The 24249-nt window shown below is 33.5% G+C and overlaps 1 protein-coding gene across 7 annotated transcripts in view; it reads right to left on the bottom strand.

Annotated features, from left to right (window-relative positions):
• Positions 1-24249, bottom strand: part of DCAF6 (DDB1 and CUL4 associated factor 6) — a 157164-nt gene that overhangs the window by 98772 nt on the left and 34143 nt on the right. For 6 of the 7 annotated variants that reach the window (XM_031936840.1, XM_031936837.1, XM_031936838.1 and 3 more), the window contains exon 4: positions 2931-3116. In XM_031936840.1, coding sequence (XP_031792700.1) covers positions 2931-3116 — 186 coding nt within the window. Of the gene's footprint in view, positions 1-2930; positions 3117-22074; positions 22191-24249 lie in introns of those variants that run through there. The other variant, XM_031936841.1, reaches the window with a different exon arrangement.

The raw sequence follows: 24249 nt of genomic DNA, 5'->3' as shown, positions 1-24249 counted from the left end.
AGAATGGGGAAATTTTCACCTTCAAGTCGAGCCTCCTGGCAAAGAAGAGATTTCCATAGGGCACTAACCCCAAGGACTGCCTTTTGAATAATTACAAATTTGAGAGTTTGGGCAATTGGCTCCTTGAGGGGGAAGGGAAGTTCTTGGAGAATATAACACTTAGAGAAAATGAAGGCTCATTTCTATGGCCTTCATCATTAGAGACATCTGCCTCATAGAAGCATAAATTGCATTGGGTTTTCCTGTAACCAACAAGACATATTAACTCAGAGGCATTAGACAATCAGAGAAAGCCTACAATTAACTGTTAGAAGACCACTGATATCTCAAAAGTTGACATAAGGAAACCATAGTTCACAACTTTGCTATGATTTTAGTTTACTCTCAAATTGAGGGAGTGATCTTTAAGGGCTACCTAAGTATTTCTGCATTCTACAGACAGCTTCAAGTCTAGAAGAAACTGAGTAAGCTAGTAGAAAAGAGGGATTTCATTGGAATGTCAAAAGACTGCTCTGATAGCAACCCCCGAGTTCAGTTCCTTCTGATGTTATTGGCTATGATGATTGCTAGTGAAGGCTTTGTGTTCTTTCTGTATCTTTTTTATAAGATGTCTTCCACTTGATATGCATTTACTACTTTGAATTCTGATGGGAGTTGAAGATCCTAGTGTTCTCATTTCTGAAGGCCTAAATATGACCCTATTTGGAGTTTTTCCAGACTCTTAGTGAAAGGTTATTAAGACAAAGAAGGAAAAAAAAAATAACCTTTTCTGGTGAGCCCTGGAGAGCAGACATTTACCATGTGACTAAATAGAGATACCTAGAATTTAATAGTTATGCAAAATACAAGCATGGCAAAATGCTTTCCTGAAAGGCATTCCAAGTAAGACATGCAGAAAGAATGGTGAACAAACTTGACCATCTTATACTGTCAGTTTCTTCATCACAAACTTTATTACTAAATTTTAAGACCAAGGTCTGAGCCATTTTTTCATCTCAATATACCTAGCACTGGGAAACAGCTAAGTGGCTCAACAGATAGAGCTCCAGTTCTGGAATCAGGAAGACTGAGTTCAAATCTGGCCTTAGACACTAGCTAGGTGACCCTGGGCAAGTTACTTACCCCACTTGCCTCAGTTTCTTCATCTGTAAAAATGATCTAGAGAAGGAAGTGGCAAACTATTCCAATATCTTTGCCAAGAAAACCCCAAGAACAGTATAATCTCTAGGGACATGAAGAGTTGGACATAACTGAACAACAACAATATACTTAGCACAGTACCTTGTATAATAAGAGAGCATTTAATAAATATTTATGGTAACTGAAGTAAAATGATCTAAGAGTTTTTATTTCTTGCTAGATCTTAAAGTCAAGAGTAAGAAGCCTGTTGTGTAGATTTTGCTTCTTTTTCTTAAGGTACATGTTCCCTATCCTCATTTCTTCCCTTTTCCCCCACCTCAGGGAATATCAAGGATCCCCAGGGAACTGTGTGTGTCAGTTGTCATAACTGTGGTCTGAAGTATATAAACAGTAATTCCAACCCTATACTTCCAGTTTAAAGATAAGATGAAGCTTTTTCAGGTACAAATTTACTGTGCAAAGGATGTGAAATGTATCTACTCTTAATGACATTGTGGCTTTCAACCTTTGTATTGCAACATTATTTCACATGAAGTCCTGTTTTCATGGACCCAATTTAATTAGGTAAAGTATACCTGGAGCTGTGCCTTATTTCCTTTGCTGGCTCTTTCTTTGTGCATACTTTCACTTTCAATAAAGCTTTCCCCAACTACACAGTTAAAAAGTTGTGATTTCTTCCCAATCTCACTGTAAATTCAAAACTCCCTTACTCCTTTACCATAATCATGAAATGTAATTATCCTTTTGTTTGAATACAGTATAAATACTCAATTACTTTAACTAGGATTCTGAATTTACTCCACCAATTACTGTCGTAGTTTTCATTTCAGTTTTATTATATAATATAACGATAATATAATATACTCTTTGTCACACTACTTGGGGTTTTCTTGGCAAAGATACTAGAATAGTTTGCCTTTGCCTTTTCCAGTGAATGAAGATAAACAGAGGTTAGGTGATCTGCCCCAGCTCTCAAAACTGTTAAGGATCTGAGGCTAGATATGAATTCAGATCTTAGTGATTCCAGGCCTAGTACTCTATCCACTGAGCCTCCTAGTTGCTTCTTCATATAATCCAATTATGATAAACATTTTTAAAAATATGACCAAAGCAAACTGATATACATTTGCATGAATCCAGATAAAATAAAAAATGACAACTTCCTATTTATGAAAAGATGGACAATCTCAGTCTTCCTGGAACTTAGTAGGTTATGATTTGGTAGAGATATAGAAAGAAATTATAGTTAACTCAGGAAGGTCACATTAAATACATTAGAAAGATCAAAATCAATCAATAAACACTTATCAAAGGCTTACTCTCTACCAGGCACTATGCTAAGCTCTGGAAAACAAAATATTGTGTGAAGTTTGAGTAAAAAAATGTCATTATCAACTGTGGGAAAATGGGGAAAGAATTAGGAGTTAAATAAAGAAAAAGCGGGAAATCATTACAGGCACAATGAACAGTGAATAAAAACAGCACTCAGTAGAGCCCATGGCATGTTTGGGGAGAATAGAAAGTAAGTACTCAGTTTTAGTTGGCATGGAGAATGAATGGAAAGAACCATTAAACTTTTAATTAAATTTTAATTAAACCTAAACAAACAAAAAACAAATATATGTATACACATACAAAATGTAACTTTTGGGAAATAATGCAAAACTGAGGAACAACCTAGAACTGGTCAGTGTTTTCATTTATCAACTCATAATGACCTTTCTATGCTTATTTTCTTCCTACATTGGACTAAATCTGTACTTTCATATAATTACAATACATTACTGTACCTCATACGTAGTTCCATAATGGCATGTGAATTGGCATTGTCTGTTGGTCTCTGCATCTTGATCAACGTTAGTATAAAAAATGACTCCATCTCCAGAACAGGATACAATCTGTTTGTCATTGGTGCAGGGTAAGAATTTTGCACTAAATATATTTGCCCTATGTCCTGAGCGAATTGTTGTCAAGATCTAGAACACAAAAAGAAAAAACTTCCTGTAAATTCTTTTCCTATAAAGTTTTTATAGATGTTCATATAATGATCCAATTAAGATTAATATTTCCATGCCAAATTCACATTAATGTTTTATATCTAAGAGATCAGAGTCTTATTCTGATGACAACACAATAACTGTATAAAACGAGAGAGATTAATCAGGTAAAATATATTTTCCTTTTAACAGAAAACACACCCCAAACTGTTGCCAAGCCAGGTTTCTCCCCTCACAATATCTTTCCTATGCTGTACCTATCCTTTTCTTACTCACATAATTACCATCCTGGCACAGTCTCAATCATCTGATGCTTGGACTATGAAAAGAGTTTTTTCATGGGTCTCCCTATCTCTAGTCTGTCCCTGTTCCATCCCATCCTCTACTCAGTAGCCTAAATGATTTTTACTAAAGCACCTTTCTGATCTCTCCCACACTCAGTAAATTTCAGTGGTTCCCTATACCTCAAACTCCCTGGCTTGAAAAGATGTTCACACGTTGCCCCCTTCCTATCTTTATAACCCTGCAAACACTCTATAATCCACTCCCATATCTTTTCATTGGCTGTCTCCCATACCTGGGGTATTCTTCCTCCTCACCTCTATCTCCTGTCTTTCTTCAAGATTGGACTCCTATCCCACCTGCAGGACTTACACTTCCATGCTACCTGCCTGAGACAATGACTAAAACTGTGATCATGGGAAGGTCATTTATGCTCCCAGCCTTAATTTCCTTATATATCAAATGAAGATAATATAATAATGAAACCTTCACAGATTGAAGAAAGGTTCAAGAAAAAATATGTAGAAAGTAACCCTTCTGTTTATACCATAAAGATCTTGCACATTGTTTTCTAATTGTTTACATGCTGGTTCCCATTAGAATGTGAGTTCCTGAGGTCAAGGAATTAATTTGCCTTTGAATCTTAGTGCTAATCAGATAGTAAGGATTCAATAAATGATTGCTGACACAAGCTTTGTCAAGAGGTTGGTAACTTCTTTAGAAGTGTCATATCACCCCTTCATTCACTCCCCAGGTCTTTGACCTAACACAAATATTCAGAAACTACAAGAGTTTCTACCAGCCTGCCTGGCTTATGAAATGGGATTTCTTCTCACTCCAACTCCCAGGGGTTTAAAGAGACATTCAAGAAAGATCATACAAACTCCCAGTCATTGGCCTCTCCTATACTATAATCTCTAACATGTCCAGGATTAGCACTACAACTTCACAAAGGTATTTAAAAGGTATTTCCATCTTAAGACTAGCCTTTTACAAGAAAATCATTTTTGCACAGTGTTTTATGGTTTACAAAGCACTTAAAATTCTTAAAAATCTTCTCTTGACAGAGACAGACAGATGGCACCACAATGTATAGAGCATTGAGCCTGGAATCCAGGAAGGCAAGTTCAAATCCAGCTTCAGACCTCTGTGATCCCCAAGCAAATCATTTCACCTCCATTTGGCTCAGTTTTCTCATCTGTAAAATGGGAATAATATACCTACTATGCAAAGCTACTTTCAGGATAAAATGAGAAAACTCATGTTAAAATTCTTTCCAGACCTTAAAGGGATGACAATGAAAAAGGGGCTGAGAGAGATTGGTAACTTTCCAGGACCGTCTATATAGCAAGTAATTGTTTGAATCAAGAGTGCCTAACTCAAGGCCCAGCAATCTAGTCACTCCAACATGCTCCTTCTATTCCATAAAGGATAATATCTTAGGTCACTTTCACCCAGAACCTTAATTATTATTGCCTTAGCAAGTATTAAGTGATGGCCATCTAAAAAGAGGGATGGTTCATAAAAATGGTGGCTTTGGTGAGAAAAGATTCTAAGGGAAGGAAGGTAAAAAACGTAAGGCCAGAAAGAAAGGCTCATAAAGGATTCAATTCAATATAACAAGCATTTATTGAACCACAAATATGTGCCAGAGTCTGTGTCCTGAGGATGCTGAGACTCTGATCTCAAGGAGTTTTGGGTTTTTAGAGAGAAATGGGGATTCTTGGGGAGAGGAAGGGAGTAAGAGAACAGAATTAATCAACAAGAATTTTTTTTTAAAGCCTGTTTGCCAGATTCAAGTAAATTTTGGAGATACAAAAGAAAAAGAAACATTCCCTGGCTTCAAGTAATACACTTTTATCTGGGGACATAAGATCTACCTACACAAATACACGTGATTCTAGATATGTACAAATTGTGTACAATTGTGTTAAGTGAATTTTGGGGATGCAGGAAGGGAGCCAAGATGGCAGAGAGAAGCCAAGAAGTTGCCTAAGCTCTTCCCAGTTTTCCTCGGCAATGTTAAATCAAATCTCTAAATGGATTCTGCAGTGAAAGATCCAAAAAAAAGATGGAGTCAAATAAATTTCCAGCTTATGATAACTTAAAAGGACTTCAGAAAAGGTCTGTCTCACTTGGGTAAAAGGAAAGCATGATAGTAATAGCCACAACACAGATCAGCAGCTGAAGCCTCTTGATCCTGGCTCAGTAGGCCAGTAACACAGTATAGCAGCTAAGAAGCCACACTCCCAGTGCAAAAGGCAAATTGCAAGCCCTGGAACCCTGGCACAACAGATCCAACTAGGCCAGGCCAACCCAGTGTAGTGAGAAAGCCACCAGCACCTTCAGCTCCAGAGCAGAAAAGCAGGAACAAAGTTTCTGTACCCCAACAAAAGAAACTTGGGACAGTGTCCTCTATGCCCTGGGAGAGCTCAACTTTTTAAAAAAGTTAACAAAAACAAAAACAAAAAGAAAGCTACAATGGTAAAAGGGAAGATCAGAACACAAACCCAGAAGAGCAACAGCAATGGCAAAATGCCTACATGTGAATTATCAAAAGGAAATATAAATTGGTCTCAAGTTCAAAAGGTACTCTTAGAAGAGTTCAAAATGGATTTTAAAAATCAAGGAAGAAGGACAGAAGTAAAATTGGAAAAGAAATTAGAGTTATATAGAAGAATTATGAAAAAAAAAAGTTAACTTGGAAAAGGAAGTACAAAAAATTGACTGAAGAAAACAACTCCTTAAAAAAATAAAATTGGCTAAATGGAGGAAAAATACACTGAGGAAAACAAGTCCTTTAAAAGCAGAATTAGCCAAATGGAAAAGGAAGTAAAAAAGATAACTGAAGACAGTAATTCATTAAAAATTAGAAATAGACAAGTAGAAGCTAATGACTTTGAGACATCAAAAATAAGTCAAATAAAATTTTTTAAAAAAATGAAAAAAATAGAAGAAAATGTAAACTACCTTATTGGAAAAACAACTGACCTGGAAAAGAGATCCAAGAGATACAATTTAAGAATTACTAAGTCACCTGAAAGCCATGAGACTGGATAGCATCTTTTAAGAAATCACCAAGGAAAATTACCCTGATATCTGAGAATCAGAGGGTAAAATAGTCGTTGAAGGAATCTGCAAATTATCTCCTTAATGAAATCCCAAAATGAAACTCCAAGAAATATTGTAGCTACATTCCAGAATTATCAGATCAAGGGGAAAATCCTGTAAGCAGCTACCAGAAAGAAACTATTCAAATACTAAGGCACCACAGTCAGGATTACACAAGATTTAACAGCTCCTAAATTAAAGAATCTGAGGGCCTGGAATATGATATTCTGGAAGACAAAGGAGCTTGGACTACAAGAATCGACAGCCCAGGAAAATCGGGAATAATCTTTCAGGATAAAAGAAGGACATTCAATGAAATGGGGACTTTTCAATCATTTCTGCTGAAAAGACCAGCACTAAACAGAAAATTCAATCTCCAAATACAAGATTCACGAGAAGCATAAAAAGATAAATAGGAAAAAAAAGCAATAGGTTATTTGAAGGTTAAATTATTTACATCCGTACATGGGAAGATGATACTTGTAACTCTTGAGAAATGTATCTTTATTATGTCAGATAGAAGGAATATACAAAAACACAGTTTGACTTTGATTTGATGATATAAAAAAAAATTATAGAGTGGAAAAATGATTGTTCTAGGAGAAGAGGAAAGGGGAAGTGAAATGGAATAAATTACAACACATGAAGACACAAAAGATCTATTACAAATATAATAATGTCCTTCTTAATAGAGGAAAAGAAGGTGGGTGTGAACACTGTTTGAACTTTATCTCATTGGATTTGGTGCAAAGATGAAATAATATACACAATTAACTTGTTATAGAAATTTATCTTATCCTATAGGAAAGTAGGAGGGGAAAGGGGATAAAAAGGGGATAATAGAAGGAAGGAAACATTGAGGGAAGCAAACATTGGTGGGGAGTTTTAGGGTAAAAGGTGAAAGAAAAATATAAATAGGGAAAAATAGGATGGAGGGAAATAAACAGTTAATAATCATAGCCATGAATGTGAATGGGATGACTTCCATAAATAGAAGAGGATTACAGAATGGATAAAAAGTCAGAATCCTACAATATGTTATTCATAAGAAACACATTTGAAGCAGATAGATACACACAGAATGAGGGTAAAAACCTGGAGCAGAACATATTATGCTTCAAGTAAAGTAAAAAAAAACAAACAAACAAAAAAAAAAAAAAAAAACAGCAAGGGTAGCAATCTTAAATCTCAGACAAAACAAAAACAAAAACAGATCTAATTAAAAGAGATAAGGAAGGAAACTATGTCTTGTTAAAAGGTACCACAGACAATAAGGTAATATCAATACTAAACATATATGGATCAGGTAGTATAGCCTCAAAATTCTTAGAGAAGTCAGTTACAGGAAGAAATAGACAGCAAAACTATATTACTAGGGGATCTCAATTCCATCTCCCAGAACCAGATAAATTTAATTACAAATTAAGTAAGAAAATAGTTAATAGTAAGAAAATAGTATTTTAGAAAAGTTAAATATGAAAGACCTCTGAAGAAAATCAAATGGGGATAGAAAGGAATATATCTTTTTCTCAGTACCTATGTACCCATGCAAAAATTAACCATAAAAACCTCAGTCAAATGCAGAAAGATTAAATTCATCCTATTCAGATCATGACATAACAAAAATTACATGCAATGGGGCAGCTAGGTGGTACAGTGGATAGAGCACCAGTCCTGAAGTTAGGAGAATTTGAGTTCAAATTTAGTCTCAGACATTTAACACTTCCTAGCTCTGTGATCCTTGGCAAGTCACTTAACCCCAACTGCCTCAGCAAAAAATAAAAATTACATGCAATAAAAAGCCATGGAAAACAGACCAAAAATTAATTAGAAACTAAATAATCTAATTCTAAAGAATAAGTGGGTCAAACAACAAATCATAGAAACAACAATTATTTCATCCAAAAAAATGACAATAATATATCAAAACTTATGAAATGTAGACAAAGCAGTTTTTAGTGGTAATTTTAAACCTCTAAATACTTACATCAATAAAATAGAGAAAAAGGAGATCAGTGAAGTAGGCATGCAACTAAAAAAGCTAGAAAAATTACAAAATTTTTAAAACCTCAATTAAATACCAAATTAGAAATTTTGAAACTCAAAGTAGAGATTAATAAAACTGAAAGTAAGAAAACTATAGAACTAATAAATAAAACTAAGAGTTAGTTTTATGGGGGGAAAACATAATAAATAGATAAATCTTTGGTTAATTTGATTAGGAAAAGGAAAGAAGAAACCAAATTATCAGCCTCAAAAATAAAAAGGGTGAACTTACCACTAATGAAAAGAAAATTAAAATAATAATTAGGAGCTATTTTGCCCAACTGTATGCCAATAAACATGGTAATCTAAGTGAAGGGGATGAATATTTACAAAAATATAAACTGCCAGATTAATAGAAGAGAAAATAAAATTATTAAATAACTTAATTTTAGAAAAAGAAATTGAACAATCCATCAATGAACTCCCTAAGAAGAAATCTTCAGGACTAGATGGATTTACAAGTGAATTCTATCATATATTTAAGGAACAATTAATTTCAATACTATAAATTATTTGAAAAAAGACAAAAAAGTTCTGCAAATTTTTTTTCATGACAAAAATATGGTGCTGATACCTAAACCAGGAAGGGTCAAAAGAGAAAAAGAAAATCATAGACCAATCTCCCTGATGAATATTGAAGCAAAAAGTTTAAATAAAACCTTAGCAGAGATTACAGCCATTTATCAGCATAATATCCTATAAACAGGGAGGATTTATACGAGGAATACAGGGCCGGTTCAATATTAGGAAAATTATCAGTTTAATTATCCATATCAATAACAAAACCAACAGAAGTCATATGATTATCTCAATAGATGCAGAAAAAGCCTTTGACAAAACACAGTATCCATTTTTATTGAAAAAAAAAACACTAGAGAGCATAGGAATACGTAATTTTCCCTAAAATGATAAGCAATTCCTCTCAAAAATCATCAGCAAGCATTATTTATAGTCCAGATAAGCTACAAGTCTTTCCAATAAGATCAGGGGTAAATCAAGATCTCTCCACCATTCTCACCACTATATGGTTCTAGAAATTCAATATAGTTTTGGAAATATTTATTTTAGCAATAAGAGAAGAAAAAGAAATTAAAGAAATTAGAATAGGCAATGAAAAACTAAAACTATCACTCTTTGCAGATGATATGATGATATAGTTAAGAGAATTCTAGAAAAATCAACTTTTTGAAATAATTAACAATTTTAACAAATTTACAGGACATAAAATAAACCCACATAAACCATCAGCATTCCTATTAACAACAAAGCCCAGTAGAGGAGCTAGAAAGAAAAATTTTATTTAAAATAACTGTAGACAAGTTAAAAGTTCTGATAAAGACCTCATTTCCAAAATATATAGAGAATTGACTCTAATTTATAAGAAATCAAGCCATTCTCCAATTGATAAATGGTCAAAGGATATGAACAGACAATTTTCAGATGATGAAATTGAAGCTATTTCCACTCATATCAAAGTGTTCCAAATCACTATTGATCAGAGAAATGCAAATTAAGACAACTCTGAGATACCACTACACACCTGTCAGATTGGCTAAGATGACAGGAAAAAATAATGATGAATGTTGGAGGGGATGCGGGAAAACTGGGAGAGTGATGCATTGTTAGTGGAGTTGTGAATGAATCCAACTATTCTGGAGAGCAATCTGGAATTATGCCCCAAAAGTTATCAAACTATGCATATCCTTTGATCCAGCAGTGCTACTACCGGGCTTATACCCCAAAGAGATACTAAAGAAGGGAAAGGGACCTGTATGTGCCAAAATGTTTGTGGCAGCTCTGTTTGTGGTGGCCAGAAAGTGGAAAATGAATGGATGCCCATCAATTGGAGAATGGTTGGCTAAATTGTGGTATATGAATGTTATGGAATATTATTGTTCTGTAAGAAATGACTAGCAGGATGAATACAGAGGCTTGGCGAGACTTACATGAACTGATGCTAAGTGAAATGAGCAGAACCAGGAGATCCTTATATACTTCAACAACGATATTGTATTCTGACAGAAGTGGATTTCTTCGACAAAGAGAAGATCTAACTCAGTTTCAATTGATCAATGATGTACAGAAGCAGCTACACCCAAAGAAAGAACACTGAGAAATGAATGTAAACTGTTTGTATTTTTGTTTTTCTTTCCGGGTTATTTTTACCTTCTGAATCCAATTCTTCCTGTGCAACAAGAGAACTGTTCACTTCTACACACATATATTGTATCTAGGATATACTGTGACATATTTAACATATATAGGACTGCTTGCCATCTGGGGGAGGGAGTGGAAGGAAAAAGTCAGAACAGAAGTGAGTGCAAGGGATAATGTTGTAAAGAAATTTTTTTTCAAAATAAAATATTGTGAATCATTGTATTGATGACAAGCTAAATCTGTCAAAATTAGTCATCACATAATGTGGCTTTTACTCTGTACAATATATTCTACTAAGTGTTTCGGCATTTTTTGTTTCAGTAATACAATGATCTAAGATCTAAAAGACCCGTGATGGAAAATATTATCCACATCCAAAGAAAGAACTATAGTCTGAATGCAGATAGAAGCATATTTTTTTTTTTACATTTACATGGAACTTTCCTCTTTTGTTCTGATTTTTCTTTCAAAAAATGACTAGTGAAGAAATATGTTTAAAATGATTGTACATATATAACCTATATTTGATTGCTGTCTTGGGGAGAAATTGGAGAGAGAGGGAGGAAAAAAGTAAATCAAAATCTTATAAAAGTAAATGTCAAAATCTAATAAATAAAATTATTTAATGCTTACTGTCTTGGGGAGGTGGGGAAGGGAAGAAGGGGAAAAAATCTGGAACTCAAGATCTTACAAAAATGAATATTAAAAATTATCTTTACAAGTAACTGGAAAAAATATTATTAAGTGGGGGAGAGAGAAAACAAAGGATAAACAACAACTTCACATATAGTAGCTGCCATAATAAATTGAAATAAAAAAAAAAAACCTGGGGAGAGGGGTAGCACTCTTAGGAAAAGCCTCATTTGACTCTTGTGAAAATCAGGGATTCCATTAGAAGTAGAGAGGGAGTGAATTTCACCCATGGGGAACAAGTCCAAAGCCTAACAACAGTAACAGCAAGAAAGTCAGCTGAATCAAACCCTGAGTGCATAAAGTGGAGTAATGTACAATAAGACAAGAAAGGCAGGATAAGATCATATTGAGAAGAGCTTTAAATGTCCAACAGAGAATTGTCTATTTGATCCTATAGACCAGTAAAGTTCATTTGACAAGGGAGGTGCTCAGAAGTCACCTTTACGAAAATCTTTTTAGTGGCCATGTGCCTGATACAATGTTTTACAAAAATTTTATCCATGTATCTACTTATCTATAAAAATAATTTTAAAAGTTATGATTGTCAATCCAACTATCATTTATATAATGCCTTCAAGTTTACAAAGTGCTTTTTAAAGACTATCACCCCATTTCATTCTCACAACATTCTCATAAAGGAGGAATTGTCTTTTGTCTCCATTTTACAGATCAGAAAACTGAGACAGGAATGAAAGATTTTCCCAGAACCATATGGCTGGTAAGTGCCTAGAGAACGATTTGAATTCAAGTGTTTCTAACAATCAAACAGTTGACCAATTATAAGACTATTGCAATAATCTGAGCCAGAGATAATAAGGACCAAAATTAGAATGGTGTAAATATGAATGGAAAATTGATGGATTCAAGAGATAATAAGCAGAAACAACAAGATTTGGTAAGTGACTGAATATGCCAGGTGAGTAAAAGCAAAGAATGAAAGATTCTTGATTCTACTAAAGAAGTAGATAATTACTAGCTTGGTAGTCCCCTAGAGAAGCTTGGAAGTTGGGTAATTTTTTTTTTGGGGGGGGAGATGCAGAATAGTGTATTCTGTTTTGAATATGATGGGTTTGAGATGTCTAGAAGACATCTAATTTGAAATGAACAATATGTAATTGGACAAATGGAAATGGACAGAAGGAAATGCATATGAGAGGTAGGAAAGTACAAAAAAAAAGATGCAACAAACTGAATATGGTGGGCAAATGGGGTGCTACCTCATCTGTTATAGGAAAAAATGTTGACCTACTTAACATCTGGTTTTTTTAAATGAGATTCAGTGACTTTCATAATGTTAGAATCAAGTAATATTACAGCTGAGCTGAGAAGTTTCAATTACCAATTATCTTCTTAAATTCATCAAACCATCTTTCCTATAGAACATTTAGAAAGGATGATTCTTTTTGCATTTGTTTTCAATAGCCTGTTTATATTATAACTCCAATTGCCATTGACTAAGGAAATCTCATTGTACTGATGTATAAATCTTGTATAAACATAAACAGTTCTTTGATTTCATTATTAAAGAATAAAAGCCATTTGAATTTGAATAAAGATAGTTACAAAACTCTAAGGGAAAAAAATTGTTTCTGAGCCTTGACTATTTCTTGTAAGACTTACAGAAGTTATTGGAACAAATCAATGAAAATGCATTTATTAAGTAGTTACTATGTGAAAAGCACTGTTCTGCATGCTAGGGACAAATACAAAATTATGATATCTCACTTAAGTGAAGAGATAACATAGACTAGGCTTCACGGTAAAGAAAATAAATCTAACTTGCAAAATTATATAATACATTTTAAAATCAAATACAAATGGAGAAGAACAGTAAGACAGAGAAAAGCAGTACAGGAAAGTTTACCTCCAGTACTAATACATAAAGACTTAGAAAATATACCAGACAAGTCCTGATCAGGAAATGCCAGGAAAAATCAGTGTTTCTTTTTTTGTAGCCCAGATTTGTCTAGGGAAACAGAGGTCTGTAGCCAGGAGCATGTTGGATGGAGCCTTCAGGACAGCATTTCCTGGGGCTTGCTGTTGTTCCCTGGGTAAAAAAAGGCCTTTATTCCAGCACTGAGGGCTTTAATGCTGGAAAGGAAGCAGGAACTGGGGCCAGATGGCAACTCCACTGCTTATATTCCAGAACTCGGTCTCAATTTCACGGTGGACTCAGAAAGGAACCTATACCCATTGGGCAAGAGAGGGGTGAGAGGGATAATAAGAGAGGTTGATGAGGGAAAGGAACAGCTGTGGGCCTGAAGCCATGTACTGAGCAACGAGTAGAACAAGACAGCAGCAACTGTTTCTCTGGATCCAGGAATGAAGTAGGATCTCAGATCCAATTCCCAGCCCAGTATAAAGCCTAAAGTGGAATAATCCCAGAACAGGAAGTCTAGCCCTCAAAGAATCTGCAAATCTACCACTCTGAACCTGAAAAAGCCTTCCACCTAACTATCAAGATTGAATCTAGCAGTAATTCCACAGTTGTGTGTCTCAGACCCACGCCTAGGTCAGGAACTAGAAAAGCTTACACTGCTCTAGTGTATTAAAAGCTTCTAGGTCTTTAGCCCAGTTTTAGGCAAACTATCAATTGCCTGTTTTTGTAAGCTCATAACGGTTTTTACATTTAAAAAAAAAAAAAAAAGCCTTATTGTATTTTTAAAATGTAAAGTCTATTCTTAGCTAATTGTCATACAAATACAAACAGCAGGCTGGATTTGATCCTCTGGCTACAGTTTGTTGATCCCAATCTTACCAAAATTATCCCTAATACTCCAATGTAACACTTAAGACCTGGAAAAAACATTAACAGGACACATGAGAATACAAAATAGGATCAAGAACAGCTCAGCTATTCCCTCCAGAAGCATAGAATCTGACCCTAACACAAAGTTTAAAGTTGGGAATGAAGACTAGAAGAATAAGTAAACAATGAAAAAAAAAACCAAACCTTAAATTAGGAGTGTATTATCTCATGTAATCATATATATAATCATATAATCTCACATAAAAATTATACAAATAAAGAGAAAGTAATGAGAGGAATATGAGACACATGAGTTTCACTTTCATCTTAACTGGCCAAAGGAAAAAACTACATACATATACACAACAAAAATACATTTCACTCACTAAAGAAAAAGAAGAGAAATGAGAGAAGGTAGAATAAGAGGGAAGGTAATTTCAGGAAAGATTAGAAAGTGGAATCCAGTGCTATTTAGTTTATAAGAAATACACTTGAAACAGATTGACACAGAGTTAAAGTAAAGAGTTGAGCTACTTATTATATTTCAGCTAAAATATAAAAGGGAGGAGTGGCAATCATGATTACAGGGAACACAACAGTCTACATTTAATTAGAAGAGCTAAACAGGAAAGCTACCAAAGGAAGTACCTTAAAAAGGAAAGTACCAAACATATATATCAACACAATGGCATAGCTTTCAAATATTTAAAGAAATAGTTAAATGAATAATAGGGAAAAATAGAGAGCAAAACTATATATATTATTGGGAGAATCAACATACTCTTTTCAAACCTAAATGAATCTAGCAAAAAAAAAAAAAAAAAAATACACAAGAAAGAACTTAAAGACCTAAACAGAACTATAGAAATGTCAGATATGACAGACTTCTGATAATCATTGAATGGAAAAAGGAACATCCATATTCCCTAGCTGTGTATGGCATCTTTACAAAACTTTACTATGTTTAAAACCTAACAAATGCAAAAAAATAAATAACAAATACATCTTTTAAAGAAAAAAATACAATAAAAATTTATGGTAAGTAAAGAGCTACTTATTTAGTGATTAAAATTAATAGAAGACTAAATCACTGGAGACTCAAAAATGGGTAGGTCAAAAATAATATAATTTCATTAACAGATCAACAATTTGGGCATACAACTAAAAAGCTAGAAAACAAATTTTAAAACTCTGATTCAATACTAGGTATTTTTTTTAGCTGTTTACATTCCTTTTTTAAAAAAAAAATAGCTTTTCACTTTTCAAAATACATGCAAAGATAGTTTTCAACATTTACCCTTGAAGGTTTTGCAAAACCTTTTAATTTTTTTCCTTCCCTCCCCTCTCCCCTAGACAGCAAGTAATCCAATATAGGTTAAACATATGTAATTCTTCTAAACATATTTCCACATTTATTATGTTGCACAAGAAAAATCAGATCAAAAAGGGGAAAAATGAGACTGGGAAAAAAAGCAAACAAACAATAACAACAAAGGTAAATATATTATGTTATGATCCACATTCAGTCCCCACAGACCTCTCTCTAGAGGTGGATGGCTCTCTCCATCACAAGTCTATTGGAATTGGCCTGAATCATCTCACTGTTGAAAAGAGGAGAGTCCATCACAGCTGATGATCACATAATCTTGTTTTTGCTGTGTACCATGTTCTCTTGGTTCTTCTCACTTCACTCAGCATCAGTTCATACAACTCTCTCCAGGTCTCTCTGTAATCATCCTACCAACAATTTCTTATAGAATATTCATTACATTAATATCATAACTTATTCAGCCATTCCCCAACTGATAGGCATCCACTCAGTTTCCAGTTCTTTGTCACTACAAAAAGGGCTGCTACAAACATTATTGCATGTGTGGATCCTTTTCCCTTTTTTATGATTTCTTTGCCACCCCTTCATTTTTAGGGTTTTAATTGGGAAAAGTGTCCCAGTTTTCCCATATCCCTTCCAACATTTAGCAGTATCTTTTCCTGTCATTTTATCCACAAGCAGAAATTCTGAAACTCAAAGAAGAGATTAACAAAATTGAAATTATCAAAAACAAATTCCAACAATGAGTTAATAAAATAAAACTAAGAATTGTAGAACAGATAAATAATTAGCTAATTTTATTAAAAGAAAAAGAAAACCAAATCAACAGAATCAAAAATTTAAACGATAAATTCACAACAAATAAAAAATAAAGGAATTGCTAGAAACTATTTCATTCAATTTTGTTGGAATCTTTACAAAGTGTTAAGCCATTGAAGTTGATTTAATCTTAGAAAGAGTTATTTTGGGCCAGAACTTGAACTAGGTATTAAGTACAACTGATGGAAACAATGCTTGTGTTCACATCTTTAGAGAGCTCATAACTATCTAAGAACTCAATGGAGTTCACATGTTTGGGAGATTTCAGAGAGCATGCTGGGAGATATCCCACAATCCCCCTCTCAGAGAAGTAGCATAAATACAGTTCCAGTGAGCAACTCGAGAGAATTTCTCCGGAACATCGACAGGGGTCAGAGACAGAGCACTCTGGAAGAAAGCCTACAAGCCCCATCTTCAAGGCAAAACAGATCCATTGCATCTTCCAATTTGGTGCTGGCTGGTGGCTGAAGAAAGCAGAGGCAGAAGCCAAGGACAAAGCTGCAAGAGCTCAAGCAGAGAGATATGTCTCTGAACTAACCGGGCTAATTTGGAAGGAGAAATAAATGTTTGCATTTTTACCAGCTGGCAGCGATTTTGGAGTAATTATTTATTTGAACTGAGACTAAGGCTGCCTCCAAGAAAACCTTCACACAATTTTATGTCAACAAAAAGATAACCTAAATTAAGTACATAAAAAAATATAAAATGCCCAAATTTAATACAAGAGAAAGAGGATTTAAATAACTTAATAAGGAAACCATAAATGAGGTCTCAAAGCTGGGAATGGGGAAAGAGGTGAGGGAGGAAAGCAGGGAACCAAGCCTGGGACCAAAAACATTTACTAGTGAATTCTATTCAAACCTTCAAATAACAATTATTTCAATATTGTATAGTTTATTTGGGGGAGGAATTGGAAAAAATAGTTTCTACCAAATTCTTTCTGTAATAAAAATGTTCTTGATATCTAAATCAAAGGAGGAAGAGCAGAGAAAGCAAACTCTTAATGAACCCTAAGCAAAAGCTACATAAAATATTAGCAAAGAGACTATAGCAACAAATCACAAAGATTATACCATGATCAGGTTGGATTTATATCATGAATGCAGGGCTATCTCAATAGAAGCACCACTTGTGATTTTAAAGTTGATTTTAACATTCAATTTCTCTTATACCCTTCAAATAGTAGATAGGGTTCAAATGTATATAAAATATATTTCTTGCCAATAAGGTAATATTTCTTCTTCAAATCTATCTATTGAATTCTTACAAAACAGATTTCAAATCTCTTTTTTTTTTCTTACTAGTAGGGAAATAATCTTTTATTTGGAAGCCAATGACAAGATTCTAGAACTCAATCTAAGCTATTAGAATATAGTCTTCAAGTTAGAAATTGGGAAGTTTTTGCTTTGAGTAATGTATTAGTGTGGTACAAAAGATACCATGAACTGATTAATCACATTTTCCTTCTGACCTCATCCAAGAAGAAGTTAAAATCTAAAGGAAACCATTTTCCCTATATTTTGGTGCATCTCATGTTAAAATGAGAACTTTACTCAGAAGCTCTTTTGAAAAAAAAATTAGAAAGACATGTAACAAGTCGTTGATTTTGTTTAATATACTTTATAATTCATACTTTGGCAAAGGTCTTTTAATTATGTTAACTTTAATTATTTCAAGTTTTAGAAAATATTCAGGTAAGAAATTAAGAGTATTTATTAAAAATATATATGGTGAGAATTAGTTCTCAAATAATCGAATGATATACTTCTTTAATTTAGCAAAATTTGTCAGCACTGTGGTATATGCCTTCAATCTCTGTTACAGAGGAAACCTGAATATGGCAAACCTCTTGAATTCAGGAGTTCTGAGCTACAGTAGGACTCATGCCAATCAAGTGTTCACATTAAGTCCTGAATTAATATGGCAAGCCCCCAGCAGTAGAGGGGCAACAGGGGGCTGTGCTTAAGGTGGGGCCACCTAATCTGGCCCTATTAAATGGTAAAGCTTCTGTAACAATGAACAGTGTGATTGGGTTATTGAGTGATTACTTCACTTGGAGCTCTGTTGGGGAGAGCCAATTTCAAATATACAACAGGTTTTTAAATTTTTTCATTAACATAATTACAGCACTATTCAAAAGCAGAGTCATTAAAATTCTGGCCACCAGGCATGTCCTCTTAGACATCAGAAACATAACACTCCTGTTAATTATAAGGTTTGCTGTATAATAATGGTTACTTTAGCAAGGAAGGACCCCCAAAATAACAAGCATTTTCCATTTCCTAAGCCAGAGCAAATATAAATTAAAATGGACATTCAAAGAAAATCCTGCCTCCTTTTTATTAAAGGAGATTAGTGGGATATAAAACTTTCAGGCTCAAGTAAAAGGGTGAATATTATCTTATATATACTAATTGTATAAACGTGGAAAAACAAAAAAACATATAAACAATTAATTCTATGAGACTACTGGGCAGGACTTTTGTTATCATATTTATTGATGTTAAAGCAGGGCCATTCTTACTTTACAGAGTGCTAGCAAAGATCTAAGTGACTTGTTTATTTGGAAACTTCTATCATCGCCATTTAAGAATTAATTCATAGATACTAGGTTACACAGGTTATTTCTATATGTAGTTATGGCTCCAAATAAGTAAAAATCAAAGGAGTTTTCCCCTACATTTGTCCCTAAACTCTTTAATAATTATACTCCCACAATATTCATGTGCCTACACTGAGTTTTTTAATGGCATCAACTGTATCATAGGACTCCTAGGTATAAACAGTGAACAAAACTTTAAGTGTATGATGAATTGGCATTCAGAAAATTCCACAGTAAGTTTATTTCTATTACAAACAGGGAAAGGGTTGTTTTTACAGAGTATGACAATTTCTGGAATCTACTCATGTTGTGGATCATAAGCCAACATTTAGAAAGTTTATATACAGTGCTCAGTTACAGCAAAGACCTCTCATAAAGAACTTTTATGTACATAGCACAGGGATCTTTTGTCACTCTCTTCTTATGAGCCATTTTAGGCTGAAAAAGACACAACTTTATGACCTATATTTCTATGGGATAAACAAAAGCTTGTATGTATGTCCATCTGATATGTAGGTAAATGAAGACTTAATACACTCATTAAAGTTCAGGACAAACAATTTGTAATCAGTCAAAAAGCTCTTACTATGTGCCAGACACTATGCTAAAAGCTGGACAAAAGGACAATTGGTCCCACAGTTAAGATGAAAATATGGAGGAAAGACAACAATAGAATAGGACTCATGTCAGGAACTACCTCTCCGAGAACCCACACCTTATACAAAGCATTAGCTGTTTGTAGAAAAACTTAATAGAAGTAACAAAATCCTAAAACATAATGTACAAGACAGGTTACTTATGAACTTAAAAGTTTCTGTATGTGGTATTATAAAACAGTCAACCTAAAATGAAAAATTAATCTATAAATATGGAATTGTGTCACTATTAATATATTAGAAATGAAGAATGATAAAATAGGAAATATAAATGCAACTAGACAAAACTAAACAGAAGTGAATGGTGCTCATGAATCAAAGGGGAAAAAAGAATTGAGAATAATAATTTACCAGTGCTGATCACATACAACTTATCAAAGACTATCATTATGGTCACTAAAAAAGGTATATGCTATTATAAAGTAGGGCAGCTAATTAGGCTTACAACAAAGACAGGATTCATAAAGTCTCAGATTCAGATAGGACCATGAAGCTCATCTAAAACAGTTTCTTTACAGATTCACGATTGCCCACCATGACATTTCTGACAAGTGGTCATCCAACTACTACAATTATGGGTAATTTACTAACTCCTAGCATATTCAAAATTGGTTTGATCTTCAATAATAAGTATTCCAATAATCAAATAATAAAGAACATTCATTGATTTCACATAGTTGAGTGTTTTATTTCACTTTTTTAAAAGAAAATATCTCTTGGCAAAAAGAACATTCTAAAGACATAGGTATTATTTCTAAATCACTTATGTAATTGTCTTTCTAACTGCAAGTAAAGCTTCAAAGCATGTGTTTTCTTTCATTCTAATGAGCTATGTGTCAGAAATCAGCCTCATAGTTTTATATCTCTCCATATTCAAATGCTCTCACTGATTTTTTTTTATGGTAATGCATTATTTGAAACTATTATGAAACAGAAGAATTCTGAGGGTCATAAAAAGATTTTTCACAAGACCTCTGTGGTTCCATGTGTTTATAATATTTTCTTTAGATGAGATGACTTAATTATCATCATTAATTTATTATTGGCATATAATATTTACATGAATATAATTAGAATAATAATAAACTTATATGTTATTTTACAGCTTCCAAAGTATTTTTCTCACAATGAACCTTTAAGGTAAGTAGTGTAAGGATTACTACTCTCATTTTCTGGACAAGTTAACTAGAAAAACTAAGTAAAATGTCAGGATCACAAAACTAGAAGGCCAATTGGAACACAATTTTTCTGACTTCAGCTCCACCAATTTTTTATTTTCTGAAAAAAAAGTTTAAGATAATTCATTGTTATTCATCATTAGACTACTTGTTTTCCAGAAAAGTATTACTAAATATAATTAAAAGATTTATTTCTAGAGATGAAATTTCAAGAAACCAGTCCGACAGGGGAAAAAAATAGCAGCAGCTTTAAGGCTTGCAAAGTATACTAATATCATCTCGTTTGATCCCCACAACAAATAGATACTTGTTGGGAGGTAAGTACTATTATCCTTATTTTACAGATGAGAACATTAAATGATTTGCCCCAACATCACAAAGCCAGTAATTGTCTGAGGTAGGATTTAAACACAAGTCTTCTTGACTCCCAAGTCCAGAATTCTGTCTACTGAACCAACTAGCTACCTTTAAAGTGAACCAATGACTAAGTTTGGAAATCTTTCCTTTCTTATAAAAATATTGACAACTGAAATGTTTATAATTTTTTTAGAAGAAGGAATACACATACACACACTCATACATACACACATGAAATTAATACTTTTGCTCATTAAAGTATTGCTTTCATATGTGGTCATCTATGCAAATTATTTTCTTAAAAAATGAGCATATTCAAAAAAAAAGTGAAAAGATTTTCTTTTTTTAGGACAAATCAGAAATGCAATTTATTTGTCAAGGGTCAGAGGAGGCATAAGTGTAGCTCATATTATATAAGCTACCACATCATAAATTAAAAAGGGAGTTTTGCTAAGAGAGCAGATATTATGTAAACAACCGTAGCTTTAGCATTTTTTAAAATATGAATAATGACAATATATAATATATCACATATACATTATTTTGTTCTGGAACTATACCTGACCAATACAAAAGATATTAACTTTTTTGTATTATTTTAGAACTGTAAGAGATATTTTTTAGTTAGTTTTAGTTTTTAAAAAATAATTATCTTAGCTTTTCGTTTGGTGCTTTTATTTTCTCATAACTTCAAGCTGTTTTAAGAAATGCTGCCCCATCAGTCCCTTATAATTATAAAAGAAAACAAAGTTGGGATTATTACCTTTAAATGCATGCCATAATTCTTTGTTTTCATGAAGAGCCAAACTTAAGAAAATGGATATGAAATTTAAAAGCTTGAGTTTAAATGAGTGCTCAAAACATTCACAAAATGTGTAATGTTTCAAGATTTGAAAAGGCACTGTGCTTTAAAGAATGCCTTAGAAATTAAAATTTTAAAACTGCACTGTGACTCACCCATATAGTTCTCCCCCTATTGAGGAGGACAGCAGGCAAAAGTTTAGGACAGAAGAGGTCTGTGAGTAAGGTGTACAGGGCTGCAGCCAATCTGACAGCTCTGCTCCTTCCCTGTAGACCAGAGTGGCACCAAGTCCTGGGGCAGGTGGAAAACAAAGGCAACTGTCACCAATGACACATGCATGAAACACTTACTTATCTGATTTTAGGAATAGTTAGAACTGAAGTTCAAACCTACTTAGAAGGGGCTGCTTTGAGAGTTGGCAAACTCTGCATCCAGGAAGCTGTTCGAAGGAGTGGCCAGATGACCACTTGCCAGGAATGTAGTGATGGGGACTCATGCTTTTGTAAGGAGTGGGAGTTTATGAAGCCTATAATTCATCTAGGCTGAAAATAACAATAGGGTTTATCCAAATAACTATACTGTATTGGGAATATAGTATGTTTCTTCTGAATAATGAAAAAGAAAAATCTGTAAGTAGAATCAAATATCTGAAATCATTCCAGTGTTTCCAATATATAGAAAATGCTATAAAAATTAGTTTCTGTGATTTCCGAGTATTTTGAAACTTTCAAAATTTCAAAAAGTATACAGGTTTAAAAAAGTCAATTTTGAAAGAAATTTTTTTAAAGATCAATTTTTCTAAAGATTAAAAGCTAAATCCTTTGTCTTTTCAAATAGTTGCCTTTTAAAGCTAGAGGAATCTTCAAAATAATTTTCATCTAATTTAATTGGTAGATGTGGATCAAGTAGTAAGTCAATGTAAATAATTCAAATTTAGGATAAACAAGATGAACATATAATGTGAGGAAACATTTTTAAATATTTCAGTTATGTTCACATACCACATAGAAAAAAACTTTCATACCTTTAACAAAAGCAATTATTTTAAAAAATGTTGCTTTGAAACTTCTGCTGGAAGTGGGTAGAGTTATAAAATGCAAAGTTTGCTTTGTAAAAAAATTCTTCATGTGACTTAACTATTTCTTAGAAACAAAAAGGGAACATAAGGGAATGAGAAAACAAAGAAAGTGAGGTCCTTAGGAAACAATCTATATGGGTTTTAAGTGTTTTAGGTATTTTCTCTATTTTGACCAAGGAAAAGAAAGATTAAAAAAAATGCATTTTGGTGAAAAGACATAGAAAAAAGAATCATGAAACAATATTAAAGTCAGAGCAGGAGAGGAGTTTAGAGTTCATCTAAGATTTTATTGTTTGTCCTTTGTTCTCCAAGAGGACCATGATATTAGGGAGGGAAAGCCATGACATGCAAGAGAATTGAATGAAATGAGGGGAAACTGTGCAAGGTCACCTTGCCTCACCTTCCCCTCCAGAGCTATCTGGATCCAGTGGCAAAATATAGATCAGGATGACTGGATATGATCATAGAATGTTAGACATGAAAAGGACCTCAGAGATCATCGACTTCAACCCCTTCCTTAACAGATAAGAAAACAGGTTGGGCTGAGATTACTTGTCATCATCATACTAATCAGTTTTAGAGAGCCACAGTAAAGAATGTAGGAGGAAATCTTATGTAACAAGTTCCAAGGGAGTTAAAGAAGATTTCTGCTAATGCAGTCAATTCAAATAAATATGTATTAAATCCTCCTATCAGCAAAATACTATGCTCAATGCTGGGAATAACATGGGAAAAAAAAAAAAAAAAAGTTGCCCTGCCCTGCAAGAGTTTAAAATCTAATAAAGACAATGAGACATGTATACAAATAGAATAGAAGGTATAACATGATAGAGAAAAAGGAGAAAATTTCTGAGGTAAGGAATATCTATTACTTTTATCTGTGCAGAAAGTCTTAATGAAGGAAGAGGCCACTGAAACAGACTTGACTTAAGGCAGATGTTAGTATTTTTTGCATCCCAAATCATTGTGGCAATCCGGTAAAGTCTCTGGACTACTTCTTAGAATAACATTTTAAAATGAATAAAACAAAATACACAGTATTACAAGGAAAATCAAAGATTAATATAAACACAGATATCTTTTTTTTTCCTTCATCCAAGTTCACATGCCCATTGAAATCTATCTCTGATGTAAGGGATGGATTCAAAGAAGTAGAAATATAAAGGAGTGTGCATCAGCCAACACACATATAGTATGCTTAGAGAGATCAGTTTAAAACTGAGGAATTGACCAAGGAAAAGAAAGATGGAGC

This window comes from Sarcophilus harrisii, chromosome 4 (genome assembly GCF_902635505.1).
Source record: "Sarcophilus harrisii chromosome 4, mSarHar1.11, whole genome shotgun sequence".
In the NCBI taxonomy this organism is placed as follows: Eukaryota; Metazoa; Chordata; class Mammalia; order Dasyuromorphia; family Dasyuridae; genus Sarcophilus; species Sarcophilus harrisii.
This window is presented reverse-complemented; position numbering and strand designations above follow the sequence as displayed.